Raw genomic sequence first — 26,816 nt, 5'->3', positions numbered from 1 at the left:
CCAGAACTCTCAATTTGGCCATCGTGGCCTAAAGCATCTGAACAGCTAAGCTTGGACAGAGACGACCACTTCTTCATGGGCCTAGAGTCTTTCATGTCAAGTGGGGCATCAGAAAGGCCATAGCATCTGTTCCCACCAGGCAATGAGTAGTTGCTATCCCACTGTGACGTGTCCAACATCTCTTCTGTGTGTCTGGATAACGAAGACCGGGCTGTAGAGGGAAGACACACCATGGAGTTCACAGGTTTGAACGTAGACGTAGCACTGGATGTTGAATGATCTAGAACAGTAAATAAAAAAATATATATTAATTGTATTGGTCTACATAAAAGCTTCTTATTCGGAGCAAACTTAATGTGGGTCACTGCTGTATATTACATAAACAAATGTCTTAAGGTACTTAAAATATCAAAGCCTCAACAAACAACGTTCCCGAGCAAGAGCAGCTTTTACCATTCCATAGACCGGAAAACCGATGGGTCCCAGTTTATTTCAGATGTTTTTTTCCTCCAATGATGAGTAATGGAATGAAATCAAGTTCTATTTTAATGTTTATGGAACTTCAGACTAGTATATTCGCAGCATGTTAACCTCTGTCAACAGAAAGGGGCATGTAAGACGATCTGAGGGTCACAAGCCTTGTGAGGACACTTCAGTTCTAAGAAGAGCTTTTCTCAGCATTGCCCACCAGGATTATACAAATCTAAGCGGCTAAGCCGTTTTCTAAATGCAGCCATCTCATCAAGCTAGAAACAAACAAGTCAATGCCATATCTGACTGGGTTATATCCCTCGGGCAAATTTAGCATGTTGTTGTAAATATATTATGTATACGTATAAACACATACAACTATGATGTATGAGGGTGACTTATATGCTAGACACAAAGCAACTGAACATTGCTGTATAGTCACCGACAAGAAACATAATATTGTGCCTGTTCAATATACTGGAGGTCATTCGGGTAATTCTTGTGCAAAGTGTTAAAACTGGTACAATCACCATAGCAACCAGTGCAATGCTCCATGTACAAATGGCCAATATATCATGGCAAAACATACATGGCCATAACTCAAGGAGTATGTTGGTTCCACTACTAGTGAAGAGGTAGTAAGAGGCCAGAATGAATGCACTTGGGCCCTAATGTCACAGTGTCGTGGAGGTCATGGATACTTGAGGCGCCATCTGGTGCAAAGAGCTCAAGATTAAAGACATTCATGTCCCGAAAAGAATGCAGAGAGTTCCGAAATATATTAAATGACAGAAAGTCGCTTAATTTAGCAAAACATTTTTATGCATTGCTTGTAGTCTACAAGTGCATCATGTTCTTTGTTTGCACAGCGAGGGTTAAGTGTAAAAAAGTACATGTGCTGCAAAGTGGCGTAATCACCATGGAGACCAAGGGAATGCTCCAATTAGTAGAAGCATCCCATTGGTTGCCAAGGTGATTATATATAAATATAAATAATATTGTGTATCCTTTGACCAAAACATTAATTTGTGCTAGGGTTTCAAAACTGCAGGCAAGCAGGAATACGTAGCAACTCTTGACAAACAGGTCTGTTTAGAGATAAGGGGTTTCCATATTTATTTGTACTTTCCGTGCCACTCCCTCGGGCACCCTGGGAAGCTTATATTCCACACAGGGTGAATAAGCCAGTATACTGCTTTATTTGGCACTGTATGTTAATGCACGCTGTTTTACGAGCATGAACGTTATGATCGGCACTTTGTTTTCTTTCGGTCCATTTGTTTCTGCTGATAAAGTTTAGTTAGTCAAGAAGCACAAGTCCAGTTGGGTCCAGAAGGGGGATTGTTGGCATCTCTTGCCACCAACGTTTCTGTAGTTTCCTGAGTTTAGATCCCTGCTGCTGTCAAACATTACTTCCATTAAGGTTTTTTTTCTATGTAATCCTATAGAATGTAGCTGGAGGGCACATGACTGAATACGTATTTACTTATTTTTACAATAGTGAGAGATGGCATTTCCGAGACGTGGAAATTGGTTATCAATCAAGGTCTGCACTGAACTCTTATATACAAACAACATAGCAATCGTTATGAATACTAAATCAATAGTGGCCATATAATAACGATTGGCAAGTTAAAGATCGCCAAAACACTAATCCCAGGGTAGCACTTGTTCCTTCACTTCTCCTTCTGCGTTTTGAGCCTGCTTCCAACAAACAAACAAAAAATCAGAAGACGTTTCAACAGAGAAAATCTGGCAACGTCAAGTGGGACTGCAGCTAAATGCAGACATGACCAGATGGCGGAACACTAAGTGGGCAGGATTATCCCGTCTCTTCATTTATCACTACAGTAAATTGCTTCCAACACTGCTGAATACCACAAGTACAGATTTTTTTCACCCTCATTAGAGAAAACAAAGAGTGAGGAAAGCAGAGGGTTAACAGTGACGGAAGACCTCTACGTCAGCCTTTCATGGGGTGGATGGCTATGAGTGGAAACGCAGGGACTGCTTGTATCAGTACTACTATTATTAGAAGCAGAAGAGAGAGCTTTTTATTGTCTACGGCAACAACCTATCAGGTTTTAGGCACTCAGTCATAAGAGGAATGATGTTTCTATCCCATACTATAGAGAGGTCAAACAAACATTCCCTTTCTCTAGTACTATACAAGCATTTAATATTTATGATTATATGTTACTACAGTGAATAAAACTGTATACGAGTAAAGCCAACATTAATGCATATGCTTTTATGCACATCATCATCCCAGTGTTCTATAAAAGTGCTTGAAAGTCCTTCTTCTATCCCAGATAATCCTTTTGTATAGCGCTGCATAGTGTGTCAGGTTTTTTTAAAAAATAGGCTAGAAATAATAATGTTGTGTAAATAAGTCTAAAATAAAGGGGCATTTCCCTTTATGACATTAATTCCAAATATAAGCTATAAAGCAAAAACAGGAGGGTTAAGATTATGCCAGACATCTCGGAACAATGAAGATACAGCAAGGAGGTGTCGGGCTGACAAATGGGGGCATCAGGCCCTGCTGTACAACAGCTGTTGGATTTTGGGGTCTGGCAAACATCGCCTAATCCCAGAGTTACAGGCTTTACAACAGCTAACATCACACACATTCTTCACAAGAGTACTGGAGAGACAGCAGCAAATCAATAGAGACGGTACGGTATCAGTTATACCCAAAAACTATATAATGTATTCATAAATTGCCACTATACCACATGTAAAGGCAACAGCCACAAAACATCAATAACAAATTTCATATACCGTATTGGCTCGGATATAGGCCGCCCCCGTATATAGGCCGGAGGGGGACATCTATGCACATCGTGTATACAACTCCCGGTGCCGGCACTCAGCGGAAGTGCTGGCGCCGGAAGTTGTATACGCGTATTGCGTAGATGTCTTCCGCCGGCCCTGCAAGACACCCGGGAGCCTGCCCTGGTAAGTCAGGGGGGTTAAAATGCATCGTGCGGACGTTCACCGGCAACGGCGCATCGCCGCTGCCAGTGAACGTCCGTGCGATGCGTTTAGACAACCTCCCGTGCCGGTACTCCCCCCGTGGAAAGTGCCGGCAGGGGAGGCTGTCTGAGCGTATCAGACAGTAGGATGCAGGTCCCCTGCACCGCTGCGGGGGATCTGTATCCTAACCCTGCTGCCTGCCCGGCGCCCGGGACTTCATGTCCCGGGCGTCGGGCGCTAGACCCCAAATATAGGCCGCACCCCACTTTAAAGACTTAAAGTGGGGGAAAAAAGTGCGGCCTATATTCGGGCCAATACGGTATGTAGTCTGTTATGGACTACATATACCATTATGCATCACTTTAGAGAAACCCTAATGGCATGAACAATACCATTAAACAAAAGGCCTTATTTGCTAAAAAGAGCTTTATTATCATCATTATCTTTTATTCATATAGCACCAACAATTTACACAGTGCTTCTTACAATACATATGTTGAAGGAGACTAAGACAAACCAATACATTAGGTGGAGAGAGCCCTGCTCGCAAGCTTACAATCTTGAGGGAATGGGGTGACAAACATAAGACACAGAGAAAGGGTGAGAGGTATTGTGGGGTTGTATCAGTGACAAGAAACGCCTAGCAGTTAAGATGGTATGCTTCTCTGAAGAAGTGGGTTTTGAGGTTTTTCTTGAATGTTGGGAGGGTGAAAGCTGAAGGTTCGGTGGAAGTAGATTCCAGAGATATGGGGCAGCACGAGTAAAGCCTAGCAGCAGCATTTAGGATGGACTGGAGAGGAGAGAGGAGAGACAGTGGAATACCAACCAAAGAGTGTTGCAGTAGTCAAGATGGGACATAAGGTGCTAAATCTGGGTTTTTGTGGATTATTGGGTGAGGAATAGGTGGATACAAGAAATTTAGCAACCATAGCAGGTCAAACTGGAGCCAAAACATAGCTACAAATAGCGTGTGGTATATCTGAGAAATATAAGTAACACCTTTGATTAATCTAAAATTATAAATAAGGCTTTATTGTTTATAACGTACATGTTGTTAACAGTATTATTCCTGTATCAAGTGAAAAATATTCAGCAACACGTTTGTGGCAAAACTCCAGTTTGCGTGCATTTATAGAAACAAAAATGAGAACACTGTATTTAATTAATTTAGGCTAAAGAACGGAAAAGGGAATTTCATTTATACACTGAATGTTAATAGCGCACACACACAATGCAGATAAAATGTCACACCATTCATACAAAGCTTTACGGCCATTTGCACTGAGGTGACCCATCAGGAAGAGAAAAGGCTGCTATTGTTTCTATCAATTTACATGGCTCATGATGTCAAACATGGGCTGTACACGAAGTTTCAAAGGCTCCCTGTAGTCAAATGTACAACCAATCAACCCATAATGTACTCAATAATGCGGAGGCAGATCCTTAATCAACAGACAAAACAAGAACTACTTGTATGGGGACCTCATGGCTAATAATAATTTTTAAAAATGGTGGTGTTAGTCTATTGTTACTTTTGAAATTGAGTTTTTTTTCTTTTTTTTACAGTCCCAGCTTTTACATAATATGTTTGCAGAACACTTAATATTTGCCATTTGTATGTGTTCAAGCTCCAAACTGGAGCATGGGACTTCATTTGCATTGCCATAAAGAATCAGCTTAATGTGGTGTTTGGAAAGGGAAAGCCATCCAAAATAAAACATGACCAACAACGGCAGCTTTCGAGTCGCAGATAAAGGAAGTGTATGGGACAAAATTAGCTTTTCTATCAATGTCGATGTAAGGGTACACAGCGTGGCAACCTCTCCTAAAACCACTTTTTGCAGAGTTGGTATTATTAATATTAACTTTTATTCATACATCACCAGCAATTCACGCAGCGCTTCTTACAATTCATACTTTCAAGGAGTATAACAAAGCTAGAACTGACAGTCACATCGATACATTAGGTAAAGGGCGAAATCATGAAGTTCTGTAACATGGGGACACAAACTATAGAACCAGAAGTAACCGGAAATTTGTGTGGCGGCTGAGATCACACAAAGGAAATAACCGAAACCCTTCAACTAATATCCATCTTATTTTGATAAACAGCATATTCCAGTCAGTATACGAGTGACTCACAAACACAAAGAACACAGAACTGAAGCTGCATTTTTCAGATTTCTAGAGGATGAGAAGTATTTCATGAATTCAGCACTTCAAGGTTTTCTCCATAAAATAGGTTGAATGATGTATGATAAACCCTTAATGTAGCATAGGAGTTGCGTAAGTTTGATACAACAGATAAATGAGAACATGAGTGAAGAAACAAAACATACTACGGATTTGCATGGCATGTATTTTTTAACATAAGTTACGTTTATCGCATTCTTCCTGCAGCTACTGATCAGGCTCTCTCGGTGCATTCCATGAATTGTTGCCCACTCCTCCATGCAGAACTACTTTAACTCAGTTAGGTCCCGCCAAACCACCTCAACGGGGTTTAGACTGACACAAGCAAGGCCTGACATTCTCGTGACATTCTTTGCTACAAAGCACAATTCATGGTTCCTTCAGTGATGGCCAGCTGTCCAACCCATGACACTGCCACCACCCAGGTTGGCCACTGCCATAACGTTCCTAACGCGGAAAACATTATTTGCTTTTTCTTGGACATAACTGTGGCATAAAAGTCCCGCATCTTACTCATCTGTCCATAAAGTGTTCCAGAACTCCAGGCAAGCGTTCCCTCTGATGGTCATGAACGATAACCTAAGAGGCGAGAAAGACCTGTAGCTTCCAGGGTTTTGTTCTGATCTTTTTCTCTAGAGATCCCCCTCTAGAAATTCCTACAACTCGCAAAACAATCCGAACAAACTCATGAAAAATATGCAAAAAAACCTGAAACAGGGGTCAAATACTTGACTCTCTACACATATTCACAAGAGTATGTTATGATAACTAAAATGACTTCGATTAATCATCCTTAAGATATCAGTGTTTTGAGACTTTCCTGGCATTGAAAAGGTTAAATCTGATTTACGGCTGACGAAGACATGGACGCATATCCTGTGTGTCACAGATTCACCCTATGGCACATGGAATGTTCCTGTGTGAATAAAAGGATATCAGTACATGTGAATACGTGTCTTTCTTCACACATAACTTCTTCTCACACACGCCAAAAAGAAACGGTGCAAGGGAAGTGCCACAGCTCATGCTCACAGACCGCTCTCCTCTCCAGATCCCGGTCTATAGCCCATCTAGTATGCCCATTTGTCCTGACGTATGGACTCAGACCTTAATCAGTACTTGGTCTCGTCTTAGATTCAAGATAGCTTTATACCTATCCCCCATGTTTACATTCCCTCGCTGTGTTAGCCTATACCACTTCTGCTGGGAGGCTGTTCCATTTATCTACCATCCTCTCAGGTTCTTGGCAAACATAGTAGCTGCTAGAGGGGAACTGCTAGTCCTAAGATGCTGTAATAAAATAGGAAAACACTCACCTTCTACCAACAAATGTCATGCTGCCATTAATTAGACAATAGAACAACGTGAACTCATGAATAATAAAATATGACTTAGAAAACTGTAATGCCATATATATTATTCATAATCATTTACTCTCCAGATGGGGGATATTTGCTTTTTGCTTTTAATCCAGGCCTAAGCTTTGAAAACATCACTACGTGTATTTACAATGGGACACATCGCACACGCAACCAGGTTTCATCCAAAGTGCACATAAAAACATCAACAACAGAGCAACCGGGCAAAAAACAAGGACATCTGCAACACCCGAGACGCTTGGTATAAGGGGAGTATAGATCTAGAACGTCAATACACGGGCCCTGGGGTGAGATGAATTACAACAAAGAGCCCAATATCATTGTGACATCAGGAGGTGACATCAGGATTACATAGTCACTGGCTTTATTTCATTACTCACATAAAATACCACACATCCCGCTAACACCACTAAAGCCACCGCATGGTCGAACACACCGTGTGTGGCAATTCGTAAAAGGAGGATGAAAATTAAAATGCATGGTTATAATGCCTGTGGATAATAAAAATGAAGAAATAGCTTGTAATTGCATGATAGAATAATTAAAAGCATCTGATTGCATTATCTGCTTGAAAGCAGTTTTGACTCCCACTGATGCTCAATAATAGGCATCCAGCTCAGTATGGAGATTACCAAATCCCCAGAGCCGATCTGCAAGGAGGATCCTATTCATGTGAAACCGTGAAGAATTCAATCGCCCTGATGGCGCTGTCTACACCTGATCTCAGGAGACAGGGGGCAGAAGCGTCGGGCAGACAAAGGCATCCGCGCGATGGCAGGCAGCTGGAAAAATCCAATCTAATTAAGATACTATTGCTATTGGCAACATTAGGCTTGCCGTTTATGGCCATAGTTTTATAAGAGAGGTCTAGGTAAATATGCTATCTGCTTGGCTTATTGCATAGACTATTATGGTACATTTTTCCCCACTTACAGAACAAACTATTCTAGCAAAAGTTGGAAAGTTTTGGCCCAGTTGAAAACAGAACACGTCATTAAAGCTAAAGTGAAATATCGAAGCGATAACAATGTAATTGGAAAAAGCATCAAAGCAAAGCAAGCTATAGTCAACTTTTACAATCGCTTCTCATTCCAAATGTTGTGCTCTTAACCACAGGTGCTCTATAGCCTATGTAAGTAAATCGTTTTAGTTAAATGTGTGAGATGGCACTTCAAGAATTAAGTAAACATGATGCAGGGCCCAGTTTAGCCCTTCGCGCAGGAATAAGCTCAGTGGCGGTCATAAACCAGGGGGATGAATCTCCTCTCACTGCATCTCACGGTTTAGTGAATGCAGCCCCAATTCTCCCGGCTAGGATTGCTAGGAAATGATCATCTCCAGGGAACGCCTCTACTTCTACTTTTTATTCTCAGACATGATGTAATATGGCTTAGAAATACCTCATAATAGAGATGTATACATAAAAAAAATGTAAAAAATGATCGCAGCTAAAAAGCAATAAAATGAGCCTAAAGTAACAGACAGATATTTCGAGCACAGCAGGACGATATCATGAACAAAATGTATACTAATGAGAAAGCGACAGCACATTACCTTATACAAGCTCCAGCTGGGCTGTAATTATCACACGCGAGTTAATGCCCCCCCTACTCCATTCACATGCCAGCTGTCCCACGGCAGTAAATATTAAAGGGCAGATGCAGAGACATTATGGCTCTCTTGTCACCGATACAGACACTGAACCCACAGACTCACGGGGGGATTAGTAAACACAACTAAGGGGGTTTTCCTGCAAAGGGTACCTGATCCCAAGGATGGTAACACTTTGGAAGTGCATTCTTCAAACAGAACATAATAATAGTAATACTAATGCACTGACCTAGAAGTTGCAGCTGCCCTTATCCTCTGTGGTCTGACAATTCTTAAAGCAGCCGTATTGATCAATCCATTAAATATTTGGGAACTATACATTAATGATAATCAATTTACTAAAGAACACATCAATTAGTTAAACAATAATCTGTTAGATAAGCTAATACATATACACATTGACTCTAACACTACAGTATACACGCGCACACACACATACACTACACCTGCCCTAACCTTGTGTGTAAACCTGTCTCAACCAGAGCTTGCACTCTTTTTGAATTGTCACAACGAGGGTACCTCAGTAATCGTCCACTTGGGTGCCGTGCCATGATGGCAGCCCAGGCACATGTTCACCATGTTCTGCAAGACTCTAAGGGCCAAGAATTGATTTCTCATCACCATGGCAACCTGGAGTTTGCCAAGCCCTGCATTAAAGTGCATATGCCAGATCCCTTTAAAGCAGATATGTTACTGTTCCTAAAAGCAATGCAGATTAAAATAAGCACTATGTATTTGAAAACCCTCTTAACGTGTATACCATGGGGAAACGTATCTTAACCTTTTCTCAGGATCTGTATTTTTTTTTACTTTAATATGCATTCATCACTGGTGAGACATGAAACTGTCCTATTAAGGTCAGGAAATCAGTTTATAATGCTTGCTGTACCACATTCTTTACAGCGACTGAAAACCAATAAGGTATACACACCATAGGTATGTCTATTAAATGGATGTAGTTAAGCACAGGTTGATGTTACCAGTGGAGTTTGGCAAATTCAGTTTCCCAACATTGCGCATGTACATCCAACGCCTCAGTCAAAGCACCACAACTAGAGTCGGGCTTAGCTACAATTAGCGATAGTAAATGTGGAAGAAGATTAAATAGATTTCAAATTATAGCAACAAGCAGTGTGAAAGGAGATCCCGTTCAGCCAGCGTCTGCCTCGCAGCTGGTCAAGTCCAGCAGTTTTAGACATTAGGTCACAGGCTACAAATTTATTAAAATAAGCTTATGTGAAAAACAAAAACAAAGAAAGTCGTCATTTAAAAATAAAACTCACAAGAGCCGGCAATGACCAAGACCAAACGGCAAGCAATTTTTAAGATTATATAGGTGAAAGTGGAACTGCTCTATATAGTCTAACTGTACCACTGGAGGTGACTGTATCGGACTTGTGCACATGCACTAAACACAGACATTAATACGTAGTTGGTTCCCCTCTTTGCAGCTATAACAGCTTCCGCTCTTCTGGTAAGCAAGGTCCATAACACATGGTTGGGTGAGCTTGGTGTGGAATAACTTTACTGGTCCGTACAGAGCCCTGACCTTAACCTCATCAAAAATCTTTGGGATGAACTGGAATGGATGTCCAGTTCACCAACATCAGTGACCTCACAAATGTTCTACTGGATGAACGGGCAAATATTTCCAAAGAAACACTCCAAAATCTTGTGGAAAGACTTCCCAGAAGAGCGGGAGATGTTATAGCTGTGACCAACTAATAATATTTATGTATTTAGAATGTGATGTCATAAAAGTCCCTGTAATCGTCAGGTGTCCTAACACTTTTGTCTGTATAGAGCATCACCACTCTGCGTCAAACGCTGATGTCACAGTCTAACAGACATAGCCCTGTGGAGGGAGATGCTTTCACCACTGAGAGAGCATTAGGCACAGAACCACTCCACACAGATTTGAGATAGATATGAAACAGGGTGGGATACCTGCTGTCAATTTCCTGACGGGCACATCAGCTAGTGTGCAGTATATATATATATATATATACACACACATACATACGTTTGCTTCTTGACACACAGAGAGAAGCAGTGGGAACATATGTTTACACATTCTTGCTGCTTTCCAAATTGCTGACCCAAGCGGCCCCCTGCCATGCCATCCTTCCAGAAGCAGCTAGGTGCTTGCAGCAATTGTGAGGAGAGGACAGGCAGTCCTTTGCAGCGTTTGATACAGAACCACAATACAGCGAACCAGGAGTGCGGGGGGGACATTCAACCGCTGCTTGCTTTAAAGGCCACAATTAACAACACTGACCTGGAAGAATTTGGAAAAGAAAGCTATAAAAAAATCATTTATTGTAGATACTAACAGAATGGTTAATTTCAATGGTATACATATACAATTAAACAATTCTGTAAATAAGTCAAAAAAAAAAAAAAAAAAACAATTCTGGTGCCATGGTAGAAGTAACAAAAAGATCATTACACTCATATGGAGGTTGCTGCTTCACTTTTATCGCATTGCTATGGCTATTTTTAAAATGTCATACTCATGACCTATTGTGTCAATTCCTTGTATACCTTTATTTTCTAGACAGAAGAGTCCAGCATGACTTACAAAAGAACTCCTTTGTAAAAAGTCATCTGAAATGTCCTTCTCATAAGAACATCTCCCAGGACTCACAAGACCATCTCATGTTCCTAAATGCCCAAAATCTAGCTCATTGTAACATCATCCCGCAGGTGACCTTGTCAGATGAGGCTGTGATTAAACCTCAGGCTTTGAGAGAGAAACCACTGCTATTGAGCTTACAATCAGACTATTCAAAACACAGTCAAATCTATTAGACTAGGAGAACCAATATTTCTACCGTACACTTAATTTAGTGGGTGGAAAAAATGCTACTCAAAGTTTTCACATTTATATTTCCCCACTGTGAGCAAAGTTCAACTCATGGCTGAGGGGGGGGGGTATTATTTGATTTCATACAAGAACCATTTAACATCATCTTTACGTATAACCTGAAACTCATGAGGCCAACTATGACTACACAAGCGAGACAATCCTCCCTGGTATTTGAAGGCATTCGACCAAGCTATCCTTTTGGACGTATGGTGTAAATACGCTCCAGAACTTTACTGCACTGCGTGCGGAGGGCAATATGTTGCTGATTCAGTAACGTGCATCTGTGAAAGGAGCATCATTTTTTGAATTCCAGAAAAAGAGGAACGTCACAGCGAAGCTCTGGACGGAATGCGGCTCATTCTGGCCAGGACGATCCCAGGCAGGTGAACATTTTCTTCCTGAACGTCTAAAACAGTTGGAGTCGTTTGGTAGAATCATACAGCTCTGGTATTTAAAGATGCTGTTCCACTCGGATAAGCCAGCACACCTTAAACAATCTGTAATTTTATTTCCTTCACTTAAATCACATAGACTAAAATACCGTATTTTCTCAATTATAAGACAAGTTTTTTTTTCCAGAGCAAATGTGGGTGGAAATACACACTCACCCATGTTTTATACATATTCATATATTAATAATAAAAGCATATTGTATATTAGAAGCCCACCCTCTGTATATACAACAGAAGCAAGCACCTGCTCAACATCTACACAATTCTTCCCCATCAAGTCATCTCCTCCGGCACTTCAATGTAAACTTATTAATGTACGGAGCATTGGCAAGCATGAGCTAAGGACAGAGGTAAATACTTCATACCACAAAACTAATTAGTGAACTAGTTGGGCCACCTTTGCCCCCGAGCTCTGTTCCCCTGAGGTAAAACAGTCACTGCGAGCAGGGCTCTCTCCACCTAATGTATCGGTTTGTCTTAGTCTGCCAATTCTTGTCTTGTCATACCCATTGAATATATGTATTGTATGAAGCACTGCGTAAATTGTTGGCGCTATATAAATAAAAGATAATAACTTCCATTTCTGCATTTATACAGATCAAACACTCTGATTTACAAACAAAATCAACATCTAGAAGTAGTATATTATAAATAGTTACAATAGTAGTTATATTACGCTAAAAAACAATTACCCAGGGCCAAAACAGCTTTCCGATTCAACGCGCACTTTTAGGAGTTAAAGTTCACTTTGTAACGGCAGTTAAATTATTTTTGTTACTGTGCCTTACTGACCCATGTAGAATTATCTGGCAAAAACAGGTTTATCAAGATATTCACACAGGAAGCAGCAAATCATAACATACTATAGAACTTCCTGTAGAAACAGGAAGCTTAGCTTCAAATACAAAAAACAAAACTCTTTAAACTGCCCGCGTACTCTTAACGTATACACAAACACTACCGCACAATGCCTGCATACTAATGCCAGGAAGATTAATGTTTTCAAAGTAAAATAAACAATCCTACTGACTTGCAAACAAGTTGGGGATTTTTTTTTTCTAATTATTGGAACGTTACAACTGGAGTTTCTCTCCATAATAAGCACTTCAGTAATAAATATCACAACACCTCCTGTTCTACTGAACGTTATGCGTCTGGGTGGCACAGTGAAATACATTAAAACATTAAAAATGACCTTGCTTAAGGCGAACACACATCAACCTCTTAAGATTTATTTTAATCATGATCAAAGTAACTCAATGACGCAAAAAGGAATTCACAAAAATTACCAATGCTGTTGAGATCCCCGTTTATACGCAAACATGGCAATGACACAGATATTTACCTTACAAGGGGGCACTTCAACTGCTAGAGTGTAACATTTTAATGTACCTTTTTCTTTTCCCATTCAAAATGGGACTCATGACAACTGGGTCTTTTCCCAGTCACCCCAGGTCTGTCCCTTACAGGAGATGCTGTCAGCCAAAGATTTTTCTAGCTCAACATACTTTGCGCAATATTTTTAGGGGCTCTTAGACCTGCTATACACATGCATGTTTGCCCCCCTTATTGGTTTTAATGCAAGCTTTGTGCTGGCAGTGATTGGCTTCAAGCACCCATAAACTGGCAGGCATTGCCAGTACTTCATAATGCACTCGTGAGACAGTGGACTATTGATGCACAGTTTGAAAAGCTAAAACTAGAGTAGTTACCATAGGAACCAGTGTGTTTTTGCTACTTATGGAATTAGGCTCCTGCTTTGCCTTAATCGAAAGGGTGTATATATTATATATATGTAGTGAAGTATTTGACCAAAACCTCACTCCTCAGAGATGCTACAAGTTTGACAGAAGAATAAGAAAAGTGAAGGGGAGTATCAACAGTCTATAGAAGAAGGATAACGATATAGTGTGGAGTAACTGGGATGGAGGATGACCTAAATGATATGAAGTGATAAGTGATCAAAAGAAAAAAGATTGTGGAATGGGAATGAAAGAACTCTGGCATAAGTCTAGGGTACGCAATGATAATTTATATAAAGGTGATTATTTAATAAAACAAGAATGAAAAACACATAGTCAAGGAATGCGAAGGCTAACTATACTAGGTTGAGTAAATAAGGATTATGCACCTAGTTGGTAAGAGTAAAACTGAGAATAGCAACAACAGTCTTAAGTTTGTGAGACAACAAGAACGGGAATAGGGTTCACTGCGTCAGATGAACAGAACAAAGTTAATGATGTGTGTGTGTGTGTGTGCATGGTAGAACACAAAAGCATGGTGCAAATGAGGTCCTACAGAGTATTTTACTTCACAAGTCTCAGCCTACAAACATCATTTCACAGAAAAAAGCAATTCATATTGACCAACAAATTATAGACCTGATATAGGCCTTTATAGGCCTAAAAAAAAAAAAAAAACTCAACATTTAGAAAGCACATTCTAACTTACCTTCCAGGCTGTCAGAGCAGGAGGTCCCAATTCCAGTATCTCCACTGTCAGATGTAATACTCAGTCTTCGTACGTGGCTGCTTCTGCCGGTGGATGTACCTGCTGCAGTATGCCACAGCGTATCAGAACCAGGAAGCCACCCTGAGGGTGGGAAATCAGAGCCTGGGGACAACACAAAGAGAATGGTCACATCAAACATGATCACTGTAACATGGCAGGACAGGATCAAACCTGCATGTGGCACACACATAATATACATGTATATTTTCAGCAGTAAGAACTGTCCACAATTCTAGATTTCACAGAAGACTATGTACCAAATGCATTTGTTCTCTCAGGCCACATGATCCTGCCTCTTCTGAAGACATAAATGAGGCTTTTCCCCAACATTTAATCTGGCTACATTTCCAAAATAAATCTAGCGGTAAACAGCATGCAGAAAGGATTTCTTTTAACACATACACGGCAGCATAAAGATATTTTAATCAAAGATTTGCATATTTCCGGTCTTTTCAGTGCAGTATACAATACATCCAAGCAAGCAACTGACCTCCCCCTTCCTAATTGGTTATTAATTTAACAGCTTTTTAAATCTATATAAAATGGGTTTATAACGGGCGCAGAAAACAGGAAACAGAAGGCGGTCTATACAGACACCCACAAAGGAAACTGAATTTCACAAGATGCACTCAGAAATCTTTTTCAATAAAAAAAAAAGCTGATGGTGTGTAGATAATGGTCACGTACATCCATCTTTCATGTTTAACTGATGCATGCTGGTTTTGTTGACAGTCACTTTATCGCTGTACTTCATGAAATCATCCTGCCTATATAAGTGACATGAAATATATGTGCCAGAGAATAAGGCCATGCAACAATGAGTTTTGAGAATACCAATGCATCGATAACCAGATATTTAAATTGTATAAAGTTATAATGACTGGCTTTTGGTGGAAGGTGTTATTCTAGCTTCCAGTTAGACTGACAGATTGATGGATGGATAGCAAGGACTAAACAAAGTCTTAGGAGGATAAAAGTAGACACAAGCTTTGAGATGGGTAAATCTGCTTTCCCAATGGTGAATTTGGTAGTCCAAAGGCAAAAGATGTCCAGCCACCTAGGTCTCCCATTGTGGTCCATAAAGTCAAATTAACATTGCTAAGACATTTTCGTTATATGGAAAGTATTATCCTGGTCCAGCAGCTTATCCAAAGGAAGAAAAGCCAGCAAGGTGCAACCAATAAGCTAAAACATATGCCCAGAACACAGTAAACCCTTAACCTACCCTTTATCAACACACCGCTTAATATGCTGGGCATTTATTACTTTTAATTGACACATCACTCCCTAGTGTTCTGTTATAAAGAACTTATCTGATGCCAATGAAGAGCACATTTAACTTACACTTACCTAAAATGTGCTTGTGCAGTAACTGGCTCATCCTTTTTAGGGTTTATAGTAGGGCTGCAACAACTAATCGATAAAATCGATAATAATCGATAATGAAATTCGTTGGCAACGAATTTCATTATCGATTAGTTGAATCGATTATTATCGATTATAAAATGAGGGTTTTTTCAGAGCAAACGCTCTGAAAAATCCGGCTCATTATATAATCCGTTTAGTCTGACTCACCGTCTCACAGCAGCAGCTCCTACTTACTCCCCCTCCCTGTAATCACTGTGACAACTGGCCCCGCCCCTTACTTCTCCAGGCCAGAACCACATGGCTGTGACACTCATCTAACTGTAAGTATATATATATATATATATATATATATATATATATATATATATATATATATATCTATATATATATATATATATATGATATATATATATAATGTGTATGTGTGTGTGTGTGTGTATATATATATATATATATATATATATATATATATATATATATATATATGTATATATGTATGTAATATATATATATATATATATTTGGGCTACTGAAAGTTAGGGGAGGTGGAGGTTAATTTAGGGGCAGTTATGGTTAATTGGGTGTTTAGGGTTAATTTAGGGGCAGTTATGTTAATAGGGTGTTTAGGGTTAATTTAGGAGCAGCTATGGTTAATGGGGTGTTTGGGGTTAATTTGAGGCAGTTGTGGTTAATGGTGTGTTTAGGGTTAATTTAGGGGATGCTGTGGTTGATGGGGTCTTTAGGGTTAATTTAGGGGATGCTGTGGTTAAGGGGGTGTTAAGGGTTAATTTAGGGGCAGTTATGGTTAATGGGGAGTTTAGGGTTAATTTAGGGGAATCTAAATCCTGGGGGCAGTGAAGTGACATATCTGGGGGTATAAGGCATATACAGTATATAAGGCATATGTGGGGAGGACGGAGTGGTGTATCAGGGTGTATAAGGCATATCTGGGGGTAGAGTGGCATATCTGGGGGTACAGAAGTGGCATGTCTGGGAGGCAGGGTGGCATGTCTGGGGAGGATGGAGTGGGGTATCAGGGGATATAAGGCGTATCAGGCACAGTGGCAGATGTGGGAGGCAGCGTGGCATATGTGGGAGGCATTGTGGGAGGCAGCATGGCGTGGCATATGTGGGGAGGGCAGGGTGGCATGTCTGGGGAGGATGGAGTGGTGTTTCAGGGGGTATAAGGCGTATCAGGCACAGTGGCATGTGGGGGGTAGAGTGGAGTGGCAGATGTGGGAGGCAGCGTGGCGTGGCAGATGTGGGAGGCAGTGTGAAGTGGCATATGTGGGAGGCAGCGTGGAGTGGCAGATGTGGGAGGCAGCGTGGAGTGGCAGATGTGGGGGGTAGAGTGGAGTGGCAGATGTGGGAGGCAGCGTGGTGTGGTATGTGTGGGAGGCAGCGTGGAGTGGCATATGTGGGAGGCAGCGTGGAGTGGCATATGTGGGAGGCAGCGTGGTGTGGCAGATGTGGGAGGCAGCGTGGTGTGGCAGATGTGGGAGGCAGCGTGGAGTGGTATATGTGGGAGGCAGCGTGGAGTGGCAGATGTGGGAGGCAGCGTGGAGTGGCAGATGTGGGAGGCAGCGTGGAGTGGCAGATGTGGGAGGCAGCGTGGAGTGGCAGATGTGGGAGGCAGCGTGGAGTGGCAGATGTGGGAGGCAGCGTGGAGTGCTGTGGTAGGTAGCGTGGCATATGTGGGGGGGCAGCATGGCATGTCTGGGAGGCAGCGTAGCAAGCCTGGGCTCAAATGTGCATATATTGGGGGGCTGGTTGGGAAATAAAAAGACAAGAAATGTATTATCAAAGTTTTTTTATTCTGCTGTTTGTATTTAACATCATTTGTTTAGTAAATAATTTTAAATAAATGAAAAATTTACATTCATTTTTTTTATCCGATTAATCGAAAAAATAATCGGCCAACTAATCGATTATTAAAATAATCGTTAGTTGCAGCCCTAGTTTATAGTCTCCTAGGTGAATTAAGTCCCGTCTATGAACTTGTTTTCTCAGATCGAAGTAAACATAAGAGTGTCCCCTACGTTCCCAGGGCCCTTTGCAACCACCAAATTTACTACGTTCCATCATGTATATACTAGTTCAAGCTTCCTAGCATTGCAACCTGCAGTTGCTTGATGCCAAGACTTATCGTTTCGTATGCTTAAATATTTAATAAGAAAATAATCCATCTCTATGTTGGAAATCATAGTCTCCTAAAACATCATGTCTGGCTCCTTAGTTTTACGACCTGTATCCCACCTCTGGAATATAATATCATAATAACCATTGTTACAATGTATTTCTGCCATCACTCTGGGAAATGTATTTTGCATCCACAAGACCTTACTTAGGCTGCAATCAAAATCTTATAAACAGCAGTGAGATCTACCGTTTCTATTTCCGCTCCCTCGAACGGAAATATAAATCTCTTTGTACTGCATAAGTGCATGGTTAAAGCCAAATGCCCAGATGGTTCTCATTATGGTTTTAGATCAGAGCGGCATTACATCATGCCTCTCCCCCTATTTGTCCTCTCTGTGCATGTTTCACTGAATGAGTGCACCAGCAGACCACAATAGGTTAAGCCATTAACTACTAGATAATAAAAATTGCAGTACCGGGACTCGGCGGACGGGATGATAATTCTTACATATCAAAAATTTCTTTGTACACAACATCAGGGGTACAAACTGCTTTACTGGGGGTACCTAATCGACATGGTATCCGTGCCACCACAAGTTCTGTATCATTTCGATTTCCTGACATTGGCAACAATGCACGATATGTACTTACAACCAAACTTTTATTTATTATTTTTTTTTTAAGCCTAAAGAGCTAATTGCTGTATAATGCAAGTAAAATTGCCTCAAGGACATAAGGGCAAAATGCCAGTAAGATTGCCTCTAGGGCATCACACCAGTTGTCAACTAATTATATTTAACTATGTATTTTACTTTGAAGGTAAGTTGGTGTTTTGCCATTCATTTAGATTTAATAAAGCCATTATTAAAACAATACCATGGCATACAGCACTACTCAGTTACCCAAGTCTGTGTTATAGATATGTCTCTAACTGTTCAGCTGAACACAAAGTCACATAGTAGAGGCGAGGCATTATGATTTCCTCTAGACAAAAGGTATTTAGACAATCCACTTATTGGATTTTATGTAGCGGTAATGCTTTCCTGTCAGCGATTACCATAGATGCAGCATTTTTACAAGGTAAGTATTCTTTCTTCTCTGCAAAACTTTACTAAGTATTAATATGCATTTCTGTTTGGCAAGGCCGTATGGGGCAGTAAACCGTTAGATTAATTAAACTGTGGGTTAAGTAAGAGTATCTCCAACACGGATGAATGTTTTGTAACACATGTCATGTGCGAGTGGCTACACCTTTAATTATTGATTTCAAATTGTTATTAAACATGAATAATATATAAATGAAATAGAGCGGAAACTGCCATTATTCAAAGAGGTGCCAGCTTGAATATATCAGTAGTTTCTGAATACTGGTTTTTTCAATAGTCATCAAAATCAACATTATAAAAAAAATGGTGAAAAATTCTTAATTAAAAATGAAAAACCAGCGACTCCTCTCTGTGCTATAAACAATTTATCATCTTTTATCCCTTGTAATTTTCTATAAGGAGCATTATTTTAATCGGGCCAGTAAGAGCTATAAAAAGTAACATTGTATAAAATAAATATCGGAAAAATTATAAATCATGACTATTTACTAAAAGGGCACATATTTACAAACTTTTGTAACCCAATGTAGCATTAAAAAGTACTGCTGTATTGTTCCTAACAGAGCAATCTAAGGAAGAATCCATAATCTGGGAGTACTTTAACATGCGTTATTCCTTAATGGGAACCGAATAAAATCCCTTTTTATGTAACCCTCCCTCATATCAGCCATCGAATCATGCCATATACAAATCTTGGTTCCAAAGGCCAACCTTTTTAGGCATAATTGCAAACACTTATGCAATTTTATAGTAATATGAAATCTTGTGTGTCACACTCATACATGTTGCTTAGCAACAGATGATGCAAGTGAATGATTCAAAACCAATCCCAAACAGAAAGTGTCACAAAAATTAATAAATAAGAACAAGGCAGCTGTCTAATTAGGAGATTGCATTGCCCATTGTACAACGCTGCAGAATATGACGACGCTATATAAATCATTAAATAATTTTGCATCCGGAAGAAAGATTATGTGCACAATTGCAGATTCATTCGTCTACTCTAGCAAATGCAGGAAGTGATGGCTTCAAACCAAATACAAGCTCCCCTTAGACAAGGTGAAACAAAAAAAGGTAAGCTCAGCTCCTTTCCGCACACAAGGAGAGAGAACAAACAGCGTGCACGAGGGATTTAATTAGAAGTAGTCTGATTTCAACACCGTTGTACTTTTCCACACATGCTAATCTATTTTGGGAAGTGAGACAACAGTAAATGATATCTTGGCCCCTGACAGTGGTTTGCCATAGGGAGACACCTGATCGGTCAGTGACTATATCACAAACAAAACATCCATTTCCTTGAATAGGAGATTTCCCTATATAGAAAGCTCAGGATTAAGGCATCACTGTGAAGTAACTACTAGAATTAAAATGATAATCTGTTATTTCTGTACGGAACAAAAGGGGAGCTTTAAGCAGATCATGATTTAAACATGCATGGGGAAATTCATAATAGACAAGAAAACCACCTAATGATAACATAATAGACAAGAAAACAGTAGTCAATTCCAAGTCAACACCACCAAACTCACCACTTTTAATTCACAAACTGTTAAACCAACTCATAAACATAGTTGGTTCGTATCTGCAGGTCCTGACTATGACATCATTTTGCATTTACTTCCTTCTGACCTTTTTTTGTGGTTCTTATAAAGCGTTTCATGCCTTAGTCTCCCAGTCTAGGCCTTTACATCTGCTCTAGCTATAAATAACAATCAAGAATAGTGATTAATAAGAAAAGGATAAGGGTTTTTTGTTTCATAAAAGGAACCAAGTGACACTTAAACATAAAAAGAACAACTGAGGCAGGGAAAAAAATATTACCAATAGATATGCTATTAGTCACTTAACCACAGACTTGAAATTGACTTCAGCTTTTAGTTTAGGACATACAAGGTGAATAAAAAGGTTTTAGAGCTGCAGCTTCTTTCACATTTTATAACAAGCAGTGTAATTTATAAAAGAGAACTTTCACCATCACAGCTTTTAAAATCTTTTTTAGTAAATACATATTTAAGATATTTCAAAAGTTCAGGGACAATGAGGTAAGCAGCAGCCAGTGCAAAGCCAACACGATCTAGTACTTCCTAAATGTTTCCCTCCAACTCCTCACTATCATATGTCTTTACATTTCCGCTTGGCCCTCTTGTAAATGCATGAATTCCTCCCCATCATCTGCCTCTTTCCTCGCTCTCCTGCTCCTAACCTTGCAGGAGATATGTCTGGCCAAACAAATCTCCTGCTTGTCAAAGAACATGAATGCTATACTCGCTACCAGCCGGCTCCATCGCTGGCTCAAGCCAAAGTTCTGAGGGAGACTAACGAGATCCACGTGAGGATGCACACAAAATGTTCTCATCGATTTAAGCAGCAAGGGAGTTCTTTCCTGACACTAATTGCTTCAGACAGGCAACAGTGTTGAGAAAACGGGATCCGAGAATGGAGCAGTGCAATTTATTTATTACAGACTAAAAAATTATGCTGAAGTACTCTTTAGTCCTCAGAATTGCTCATTCTGTAATTTATGTAGAACAAGTGTAACTAAGTCATATTTTTATATGATCATCACCGAACCTTTGGTTATCTACCCATTGGCTGCCTCGACCCCAGTGAGGTTTTAAACATAAGTGTACAAGAACAGGCCTCTGAAATGAGGAAATAAAAGTTTTTTTCACCGTTTGCCTCTAGATGAATTAACAGTGTTGGTCTTCAAGCCAAATCATAAGGAACATTCACAGACAGCTGTTTAAAAAATGCCTGCCTTTTCTTCTCCACGCAACAAAATCACCGTTACTTAATAAAAACAAGACCTCGTGCAACACTCTTGTGACGATTTGTGCTCTACAAAAAGCTTGTGTTCACCACTTACACTGAAACCTAGAGTAGAACTTTTGCAAAAGATTTCTAGCCCTAAGAAATGCAAAACAAGGCCTTAAATTGTTTAACTCTACCAGAGGAATAAAAAATACATCAACCGTCTGTAAATAATGTGGGTTATGAGCAAAGGCACAAAGGCCTTCTGTATTCCAGGAGAATTTTTTTCCCCGATCAATCCATTTTGATCCCATGGTATACAGTGATGAGGCAGGTAAAGCCTGGTTATATAGAATACCAATTTCCTTGGCATAAGCAAGAATCTAACTTTACTACTCTTTCTTTTATTCCTGTCTTCAGTTGACAGTTTCAGACTAGAACAGAAACCCTGTCCCAAGTTGCAAGCACTACATATCTGAAGCTACAGGAGGCCTTCAAGCAGCCATCTGAAATAGACTTCTGTTAACTGGTGTCTCACTTTCAAAAATAATTACAGTGTCCCTATTTTTATTTTCTGGTAACATACTACTAACAGGGTACTTTCCACCAACAGAAAGACCAGACACATTAGCCCAAGGAAAGTCTTTTGTGGAAGCTGATGTCCTTCATTGGGCTAACACCGAACAAGAAGTAACATTACATAAGTTAACGGGAACTCATAGGTCAGGAGAGACCATTCTGATCTTCTCCTATGAAACAAATCCCTGACACATGAGTTCTGAGGGGTATATGTAAGTTCAATATGGTACATACATATTAGTAAGAGTCCAAGACAGAAGATGATATCACTTCATAGTCAGGTGTTACGTACCGGACAGAAAAAAATAAAAAAAGCAACCTCTTTCATAAGGCTAGCATGGTGATTTGCCAAGTTTCTCATGATCTTAGTCCACACGCATGAAATGTACCTAGTTAAGCAACAATGTTTTGCAAAGAGGCAGATGATGAGTTTCGAAATAAATGTTTGGCCCATCTTCCTCTTGAAAAAAAAATCCTTCCCTAGAGGCAAAACTATCTAGAGAGAAGGCCCTTCCAACAAGGGCAATATTCAGGGCCAGCACCTTATAATTTATGTCCACAGAAAAGACATGACCTATCTAAAACAAAAACATGAAATATTACTTTTGTCAAAGTATAACAAATAGGAAGTGAACACAGAATCGTAGCCATTCTGAAAGTATTTATGTATTACAAACGCGTTTAATTGCTTTTGTGAAACAAATACACTGTGACCTCCTGTCAAAAATGGGATACCATAAAAGATAACATTATAGTAAAGCCAATGTTTGCTCTGGACAAACAAATTCGCATTAGCAGGCTGAAGGGGAGAAAATTCGCATTTTTTGTAGAGATCACAAGACAAACTAGCAGAAGTAATTGGAACCCTACACAGCTATACAAGTATACTGATATGTAACGGATGACTCCATATGCTTTTAAACATGACTGTGTCAGGCCTGGCTCAAGAAGTGTTCTTTATAGATGGGTTCTTTTTTGTTTGTTTGTTTTTATAAGCAGCAATCATAAAGGGTGTCCATTGCTTCCCACTACCAACTAGCTGCAGCGTTTCCATTTAGCGAGAATGCAAAGCTTAAAATAGCGAGCGTCAGTTAAGAACGAATGCGTTCCTGACGAACAAGGATTCCTTGTCAATGGCCAGACACGAGTTTCAGTTTTCACACAGTGCACAGTCTGTGTAGGGCTGGCTTTGTTTATTGCCACATACGGGTGAGAATAGATTCCTTTAATGAGGAGGGTGCTTTCGATGAGTCCAAAGCAACATGATGCAGTCATGAAAGTGTTAAATGCATTATAGCAGAACACAAGAATGCTTTAATACATAAAAAAGCTCCCTTAAGCCTAAAAATGTGCTCATATCGTCTATAAGGACAGCCTAAAACGGATACATTCCCATTAGGCCACGTCGGTACCTAGCATTAGAGTACGGTCAGTTCAGAGCTCACGGGACCAGAGTCTGCCAAAAGCATTAAAACAGCCCGACAGCCTCCGCATTATTTCAGCACAACAAGCACCGCCGGGCTGAAGAGAAGACATGTGGGACGACAATGTCCACGACACAGCCTGGAATCCCTCCCATTTCCTTCAACCTTCCTGGGAAGAGAAGGAGCCATCTCACGGTCACCATATCAACGTAAACAGAACATAAATCTTTTGGGTGGTAAACAACAAGGGGTACTATGCTGCTCTCTGGCCCGACAATACGAGTGCAATACTGTGCCAATATACAGAAGCAAGCAGTGATGCCATGGAGAATGCGTAATCAGGGATGATGCCAACAGTAGCACAGTTTAAGTTGCCATGGCGCTTCACAAATGAGCATAAGACGCACACAGTCTCCACAAACAGACTGACCGTTACCTACACCAAGTTCAATGGAAACAACCATGAACTCTACTACTGAAAGTGCCTACAGGAAGCACAGATTGTCCCAGTCAGAGCCCTAGGACATGGAATTCCTGCTGACGTCAATTGTGTGTTAATAGCAGCACGGTGTGATTTATCATAGATCACACAACACGGCCAGGAAAAATGAAACCGTAGCAGACGTGTGCGTGTGTGTGCCACTCACACACATGTTCAACACACAAAACAGGGCTGTAAAGTCCATTCCCTGAAACGACTCACAGATGAGAGCCCGCCGGTGTTTAATTTAGGCCTTCAACCACCATCCTGGTCAGGATGTGTATATTTCAGACATCAAGCACTGCAGGGGACCGCAGGGTGCCAGGCGCAGGGCTGCACAGCTTGACACACACTCCTTTCAAAGGGGGGATCCCTGCAACTTCTTTTGTGTCACACAAAAGACTGATTACTGACTCATGTTTCATTAACAGATCACTTGGAAAAGAAAAAAGAAAGGAAGAGGAAATAGTTTCCCCTACATATTAGTGAACGGTATTGTTATAACACAGCATGTGTGTATGTATGGATTTACTGCCCCATACTGCAATAGAAATAGTTATATATAACTAACAGTACTATTAGGGGCGATTCCTTTAGGGCTTATTGTGTACACAGATAAGTATTGTCTTATCCATTTCACACACAAACACACACTATCCCCAAGCTGCCTGTGCAGCACAGCAGTCCACCTGGTGGCATCTATTGTCTGCTCACACCGGGGCTTTATCCTCCCGGCAGGACAGAGGGGGTCTCTTGCCAGTCCCAGGGCAGTGATTGGTGTGAAGCTCATTGTTTGAAGTCACTTACCTGAGGGGTAACTGTTGAATCCGGGTCCGTAATTCGAGATCATCCTCCCCCACATACCTGCGGGGGTCACACCGGTATTAGTGAACAGACAGGCAGGGCACCCAGGGGCAAAGCAATGACTACTCCGTACAGATCCAAGGGCTGGGGCCGGCCTGGGTAACTGGCAAGCTGGGGGCAGATCACTCGTCCAAATCCTGACCATGAGCACATCCCTGTAGTCCCTCCAGTAACCCCCAAGAAGAAGACATGCCCGCCAACCGCTCCTTATCTGTGTGTGACCCGGTGCCGGGCTCCAGCGCTGCAGGGCCCGGGATGCTGCCTTTCACTCAGCCTGGACTGAATGCACACTCCGAGGCTGGGGTGGGAGGGCTGAGGAGTAGGAGGAGCAAGGACTGAAACCAAAGCACGTTCACTGTGACACAGGCCAGCAGGGGGCGCCCGCACACACTTGTGTCCTCCATAGGCAGCGCGCTGGTGGTCTCCAGTAGGTTTAGTCTTAGTGTTACTTGTACAGGAATAGCAGTCTAAAGCAGTCGAGTAGTACATACGGATGTTGTGGTTATGTAACGCTTTTAAATAGCTATGTCGGTTGCTCTGCAGAGAGACCGAGTAACTGTCACCTTGCATAGGTTTCTAGGAAAGGCTGGGATCGCTTACAATCTTCCAATATTAACCCTTTAATAGAGTGCGTAACAAAGGTTTTAAGGTAGCGAAATGTTAATGGGGTAACAATTGTTGCTTTGAGAACCGACCTTAGGGGAACCATTACTTGTCACGTGTAAAAAAAAATCTGAGTAGTACTTGGGCTGTAAAACAGGGCCGAATGGGGTAGAAATGGAGAAGGTTAGAAAACTGTGGTTGCGCCAGCGCTGCTAGCTTACATGGGAATCTCAACATTTTATTCAACAACCGAACATACATTACGTATAAGTTAGACTGCTACGCAGAGCAGAAACACGAACATCAGCAGTTTAACCCCCCCAATATGTCTTGTAGCCAAACCAGGACACCTTTGTTGGGGAGTGTGGCCGAGAGAGGGACAAGACTGTCTGCCAACCTGACCTGAAGTAGTGCCACCATGTTGCCACATATTTCAAAGGACAGTTTTATGTCCCTGACACTCACATTAAAGTAAAAAGTGTATTAAAGTACTATGTGAGTTTAATAAACATTATTAAAAACAAAAGTAAAATAAAAGACCTGACCAATCAGCGGCAGGAAAGTATTTCCATTGAAATTAATGGGAGCACCTGTCACGCGCACCCATGGTGGAGCTGACAGCCACACAAAATAGATTGATGGGGGGGGTGTATATGGGGGGATTCTGCAGTATCCCCTCATGGATTTGCAAAAGGGGTAGCAGAAGCATTATTAAACAGAAATCTACTTACATTAACCAGAAATCCTAAACTTGTAGTGCTGCCATCACTGCAAGGGATTCTGGCTAGACACATGCAAATAAGGCTAACAATGATCACCTTTTTTGATTCTATGTACATTTAAGGGACTATGCCGCTATCACATGCATTAAAGTGCATATGATGGCTGTATAGTGTTATGCTAAAATATAATATAGTGGTAAGTGACATCTCCCTTGCAAAGAGTGCAAGGGAGATTGTGGTAAACAATGGCATTGCGGGCCAAGTCCTACCTGCCCCTAACATATTTTTAGAGAGAAAGCCATAACCCTTTT

The 26,816-nt window shown here is 40.8% G+C and overlaps 1 protein-coding gene across 1 annotated transcript; it reads right to left on the bottom strand.

Annotated features, from left to right (window-relative positions):
* Positions 1-9: 9 nt before the first annotated feature.
* LOC128483966 (centrosomal protein of 85 kDa-like) lies at positions 10-25,442 on the bottom strand. The gene is made up of 4 exons (XM_053460286.1): positions 25,124-25,442; positions 14,406-14,567; positions 70-280; positions 10-28 (listed from the first exon to the last, which is right to left on the bottom strand). Exons 1-4 carry the CDS (start codon positions 25,323-25,325, stop codon positions 10-12), a joined length of 594 nt encoding a protein of 197 aa, XP_053316261.1. The 5' UTR covers positions 25,326-25,442.
* Positions 25,443-26,816: the final 1,374 nt, after the last annotated feature.

The sequence above is a fragment of the Spea bombifrons genome, chromosome 3 (genome assembly GCF_027358695.1).
Source record: "Spea bombifrons isolate aSpeBom1 chromosome 3, aSpeBom1.2.pri, whole genome shotgun sequence".
Lineage (NCBI taxonomy): Eukaryota > Metazoa > Chordata > Amphibia > Anura > Pelobatidae > Spea > Spea bombifrons.
This window is presented reverse-complemented; position numbering and strand designations above follow the sequence as displayed.